The sequence below is a fragment of the Elephas maximus genome, unplaced genomic scaffold (genome assembly GCF_024166365.1).
Source record: "Elephas maximus indicus isolate mEleMax1 unplaced genomic scaffold, mEleMax1 primary haplotype scaffold_116, whole genome shotgun sequence".
Lineage (NCBI taxonomy): Eukaryota > Metazoa > Chordata > Mammalia > Proboscidea > Elephantidae > Elephas > Elephas maximus.
In genome coordinates, this window is record NW_026060245.1 from 78,395 (window position 1) to 84,394 (window position 6,000).

At 51.9% G+C, this 6,000-nt stretch overlaps 1 protein-coding gene across 1 annotated transcript in view; it reads right to left on the reverse strand.

Annotated features, from left to right (window-relative positions):
- Positions 1-6,000, reverse strand: part of LOC126069911 (deleted in malignant brain tumors 1 protein-like) — an 87,336-nt gene that overhangs the window by 69,814 nt on the left and 11,522 nt on the right. The window contains exons 2-8 of the mRNA XM_049873552.1: positions 5,393-5,613; positions 5,076-5,167; positions 4,300-4,335; positions 3,447-3,476; positions 1,638-1,670; positions 713-908; positions 396-487 (exon numbers count right to left, since the gene is read on the reverse strand). Coding sequence (XP_049729509.1) covers positions 396-487; positions 713-908; positions 1,638-1,670; positions 3,447-3,476; positions 4,300-4,335; positions 5,076-5,167; positions 5,393-5,613 — 700 coding nt within the window. The remainder of the gene's footprint in view (positions 1-395; positions 488-712; positions 909-1,637; positions 1,671-3,446; positions 3,477-4,299; positions 4,336-5,075; positions 5,168-5,392; positions 5,614-6,000) is intronic.

Here is a 6,000-nt window from a genome sequence, read left to right on the forward strand (position 1 = left end):
ATTCTGAGGTTGTACACCTGTTCCTAGAGTGTCTCACTGGGATAACGCAATGGCTGTCTCATTAGCAAACTACTCCTACCAAACTACTCCTATCATTGCTGACATCCTTATCTCCCTTCCCTAGTGCTGCTCACTGCACTTCATGTACATCTTATACACTCTTGAATCCTTCTGTCTGACTCTGCATCTGGAGGAGTCAAATCAATACACCCATGAAGGGGGAGGGGTGGTGAATTTACCACCGGTGTCCCCTGCCTTTGAGAAGCTTTCACCAGGTCAAATGGGGGGTTGTAATGAGTGCATGATCCTGTATCTAAAGAAAGGGCTTATTGTTTCTGCCCTCAGTATACTTGACCTTGTGTTAACAATGGTGCCAGACTTGCCTCCAAACCAACATTGGGGCATATTTGGAAGCATGCGGGATGGAGCTGGCCACGTTGTTTGTCCCCTTAGGTGGCCCGACATGGCACCTGAGCCACCAGCTGACCTGGGAAAGTGAGAGCCACAGGATGCATAGGAGAGGCTCCAAGTGGAAGTCCTGGGAGGGGAAGCCTGTCTTCTATGAGTAGAGCCAACCCCAGAAGGTGGCTGAGTGATCTGGAGGCCCACCTGAGCAGATGACGCCAGCATCCTCATGGTGACCACAGTTATGAGAGAGCCAACCTCTGTGGGGACAGCTCCATAGGTAGGACTCATGTCCTGAGCAGCGCACATCGTCCAGGACGATCTGTCCTGAGCCCTGACCAAACCGGGCATTTGCTGGGGCTGAAATGGCCCAGCCACAGCCCAGCTGCCTGCAGACCACGTTGGCATCATTGGTGTCCCAGTCATCATCACACACGGTGCCCCAGGAGCCTTGGTACAGAACCTCCACGCGGCCCTGACACCGGTCACCTCCATTCACCAGCCTCAGAGCCAAACCAGATCCTGTCCCTAGGGAGTGACACAATTATTTCTTATTAGATTCTGTCTTGAATGTGAATGCCCTATACTTTGTAAGTAGCCAAGGCCGCTTCCCAATAGCCAAAGCTTCCTCACACAGGTTAGAGTTCTCTTAAGGAAAAAAAGGACAGGATCCCCATCCCTTCTGGGGCCCCAGGAATCCTATGCCGTAAGGGCCATGCCCCCTGACTCCTCTCCTTCCCAACCTGGGTGGGATGCCAGTGCAGGCTCCCCACTGAAAAGGGGCCCCTTGACACCAGGATGGCCTCACTCTGCTCTGGTCCCTGCTATGCCCTGCCTACTGGCCTTGATGGTAGCTGAATACACCCTCCTTCCTCCATGCAACCCGTGGCCTCAAAGCCCAACATGGCCAGGCAAGCCTGAATCTGCAGGGATGAGCAGGCCTGGCAATGAGCACCCAGATCTCCACCAATCCTGAAACAGAGCACCTCCCTGACCCTCTTGGAAGGAAACCTAGAGAGGTGTTTTGAGATTCTGCTTGATTTCCTGGACTATGGACTGTGATTCCCAGCCCCCACCCCTCACCCCATCCGGCCATCCACACCGTGCTCTGAGAATTTTCTGGAAGAACATCTTATACTAATGCTTCCAGCACCAAAGTTTCTCTGGACTCAACTCAACCCTTGAGCATGTGGAGTCCAGTGACCAATAGAGAGAGCTGTGGGGGAACATACCTGTTGTGGGTAAAGCTGTGCTCACTGTTGTAGCTGTAAGGAGCAAAGAGGAGAGAAAAGGTATAGGTCAACCTCACTGAAGATGGGGCCTGTTACCATGCAAGCCCTGGACCAGGCCACACGTCCTCCCTATTTTCATCTGAATCTTGCCACCTCTTGCCACTTTGCAGGTGCAGGACATCTCTTCTGTGCAGCTCGCTCAGCGATGAAGTGAGCAGGGTGTGTGAGATGACCACGTGGACACCACCAGGCCCTCAAAGGCTGTGACATTTTCTGAGTTAGAAGGTAGAGGCCATCTCTTTCTGTAACCCTGATACTGCCTGGCACCAGGTGGCCCTTCCAGGGGTGGCTGTCTTGCTAGAGCAGAAACCCAATCCCAATCAGGACAGCACTCTTCCCAACAACAAGGAGTTGAAACCTGCCCCCTTCAAAATGGCAAGGCTGAGAACGCAGAACCCAGCCCCCAGCGCAGGAATCAGACCATTCCAAGGAGGCACTCCCAGCAGCTAGAGCATCTCCCTCCACAGACCGCATTGCCCTAGACCATGAGAAAGTAGGCGGGAGGCACCCTGGGAAGGACGACACTAGAAGCCCGGCCATCTCCACTCCAAACACATGTGTGCCCCTGAGCACACATACCCGTATGCACATGCACACCACAAAATAGAGGGTGGAAATGAATGCCCTGTGAGACAGACCCGCAGGGGGTGGGATGATGAGTCCCCTGGGGAAGAGAAATCCCCCTCATCCTCTTATGCAGAGAAGTCTCTGTGTTTAGAGCAGAACTGCATTTGGGAGTCAATGCTTAAAGTGATGTCTAACTCAAAACAAAAACTTCTCCTTCTCCTTCCAGAGTAGGGATTTGGTTAGGACAACATGCCCTTGGGCTGGTGGCATTAACTTTGACCTTCAAGACCTCCAAGCTTTCCCAGCGCTGCTTTCCTGGACTAGGTTGACACCAATTTGATGTCGGAAGCAAGGTCCAGGTGCCCCAAGGGTTTAAAAACCAGGCAAACTTCAGCCAGAGTTTCTTCTGGGCCTGTGCTACTCACCCCTCGGGAAACTCACCTCTGTATTGTGGTGTGGGCGGGGGGGGGGGAGGGGTGGCCACCAGAATCACTTTGGGTTCAAAAAAGTGCTGTGACTCTTACTCTAAAGCTCAGACTAAACAAAAGTGAGATGGTGGGCCAGTCCTGTAGGGCATGGATGGAGCCATTGACTACGGCAGCTTATTCTGAGAAATGCAGTGCCCATTCAAGAAGGGAGGGGACCAGGGCTCTGCTTGAGGGGAGCGGTTGAATATCCTCTGTCTTCACCCCCAAGCGCTGTCCCTCCTCTTGCACTTTTGTGGACAAGAAAGAAGAGACCCTTAAGTCTTTTTGAAAAGGCTTGGTTTAATAAAGCCAAAAGGGAGACGAAAACAGAAAGAAAAAAAAAAATCCACTTTGAAGACAAAAATATGGCTGTAGAATTTGTAAGGCAACAGGGTTAAAGATACAAATTGAAAGGGTTGTAAAATAAGTTTTAAAACATCCAGACGAGATGAACATAACTCAAGAGTCATAATGAAAAAGGTGTGGGACCACAAAACCATTCCCAGCACACACGGAAAAAAACACTGGCTAGATTTTGAAAATATGCCAAAGGGGTCTTCTGGGCTACCACCATGGCCCCTGCATCCTAGACAAAGAATACGTGGGACGGAGCACAGAGATGAGCCCCGTGCTCGACAAGCCTGCAGCATCAGACCTAGAAGCAGAGATGGCTGGCCCTCTGTCTGTTGTTCAACAGAAACAAAATGGCGCTTACCTTCTATCACAGCTGTTGGGTGCTGCGAACCTAGAGAAAAACAAAGCAGTATTAGGAAAGAGAATGCAGTGGCATCCATGCTGGACCTGGGACCCATGCTAGCTGAGATTCAAAGCTCCCCCTCTAAGAAATGGCTAAAGGCTGTGGAGATAGGGCTGCCTGTAGGGCAGGGTCTCAGTCATTCTTCCAGTGCTAGGCGAGAGAGGGCATCACTGTGTGAGCAGCTTCGAGTCAGTGGAGCCACCACCCAAGAAATGCCCAACTGCAGCATGCCATTATCCGCACTGGTGATTTCCACAAAGACCAATCACAGCAGACCAATCTACTGAAGAATTACTTAGAAAAACATCACTAGGTCACCATTTTCACCCCAGTGTATGATGGCTTCTCTCGCCCTACACTCGGGATCTCTTCTTCTCTGGATGCAGATGTCGCCCTGCTGATGCTGAGAATAATCAAGGAGTGATGGAGAGAACAGACATCCTCAAAGACACTCTCTCCTACAGAAGGGCAGTGGTTCTCAGGATCAGTTCTCCCAGTAAGGTGATGTCAGCCCTGACTACTAAGGCCTACAGTTCATGCAACACGTGGCCATTTCTCTGACCCCACAGTAAACTATCGGCTATAGACAGTATCAAAGGGGTTTAATGAAAGCACAGCTGGACTGACAGGAGGACAGGACTCTGTGCATCTCAACATCTAGTTAAGAAGCCTACTGGTAGTCTCAGGAACAGAGTAGGGAGAAAACAAGATGCTCCCAGTTTTTGCAGAGAAAGGAGGGTCATATGAAAGGGGGAGGGGTGAAAGGGCAGGGAGGGGAGAAAAAAGCCTTATAAGGACGCTGTGGACTCACCTGGTGGCCTGGGTCGGGGGGTGGTGGGCACCACAGCTGTGAGACAGAGATGAAAAGTCAGATGTACTGCCCAGGTTTGCCCCATTTGAAACCAACGACTGAGGGAACTCAGCATATTTACACCCTCAGCTGATGCTGTTTATGTGCCACCATGTGGACCCTGCAAGGGCCGACATGAATCTGCAGCTGTATCAAGGAGTTGCACATGCATCCTATCCCAGCACTGACATTGTACTTGGGGCCTTTTTGCTCAGACTACGGAAGCTACTGCCCCGCAAGGGCCAGGCCAGAGTTGCCACGACATTACACTCCACAGGAGCAGCCAACGACCAATCCAACAGTTCCTAAGAAGACCCATTACCCAACCCTCCAGGTGCCATGATTCTGAGGTTGTACACCTGTTCCTAGAGTGTCTCACTGGGATAACGCAATGGCTGTCTCATTAGCAAACTACTCCTACCAAACTACTCCTATCATTGCTGACATCCTTATCTCCCTTCCCTAGTGCTGCTCACTGCACTTCATGTACATCTTATACACTCTTGAATCCTTCTGTCTGACTCTGCATCTGGAGGAGTCAAATCAATACACCCATGAAGGGGGAGGGGTGGTGAATTTACCACCGGTGTCCCCTGCCTTTGAGAAGCTTTCACCAGGTCAAATGGGGGGTTGTAATGAGTGCATGATCCTGTATCTAAAGAAAGGGCTTATTGTTTCTGCCCTCAGTATACTTGACCTTGTGTTAACAATGGTGCCAGACTTGCCTCCAAACCAACATTGGGGCATATTTGGAAGCATGCGGGATGGAGCTGGCCACGTTGTTTGTCCCCTTAGGTGGCCCGACATGGCACCTGAGCCACCAGCTGACCTGGGAAAGTGAGAGCCACAGGATGCATAGGAGAGGCTCCAAGTGGAAGTCCTGGGAGGGGAAGCCTGTCTTCTATGAGTAGAGCCAACCCCAGAAGGTGGCTGAGTGATCTGGAGGCCCACCTGAGCAGATGACGCCAGCATCCTCATGGTGACCACAGTTATGAGAGAGCCAACCTCTGTGGGGACAGCTCCATAGGTAGGACTCATGTCCTGAGCAGCGCACATCGTCCAGGACGATCTGTCCTGAGCCCTGACCAAACCGGGCATTTGCTGGGGCTGAAATGGCCCAGCCACAGCCCAGCTGCCTGCAGACCACGTTGGCATCATTGGTGTCCCAGTCATCATCACACACGGTGCCCCAGGAGCCTTGGTACAGAACCTCCACGCGGCCCTGACACCGGTCACCTCCATTCACCAGCCTCAGAGCCAAACCAGATCCTGTCCCTAGGGAGTGACACAATTATTTCTTATTAGATTCTGTCTTGAATGTGAATGCCCTATACTTTGTAAGTAGCCAAGGCCGCTTCCCAATAGCCAAAGCTTCCTCACACAGGTTAGAGTTCTCTTAAGGAAAAAAAGGACAGGATCCCCATCCCTTCTGGGGCCCCAGGAATCCTATGCCGTAAGGGCCATGCCCCCTGACTCCTCTCCTTCCCAACCTGGGTGGGATGCCAGTGCAGGCTCCCCACTGAAAAGGGGCCCCTTGACACCAGGATGGCCTCACTCTGCTCTGGTCCCTGCTATGCCCTGCCTACTGGCCTTGATGGTAGCTGAATACACCCTCCTTCCTCCATGCAACCCGTGGCCTCAAAGCCCAACATGGCCAGGCAA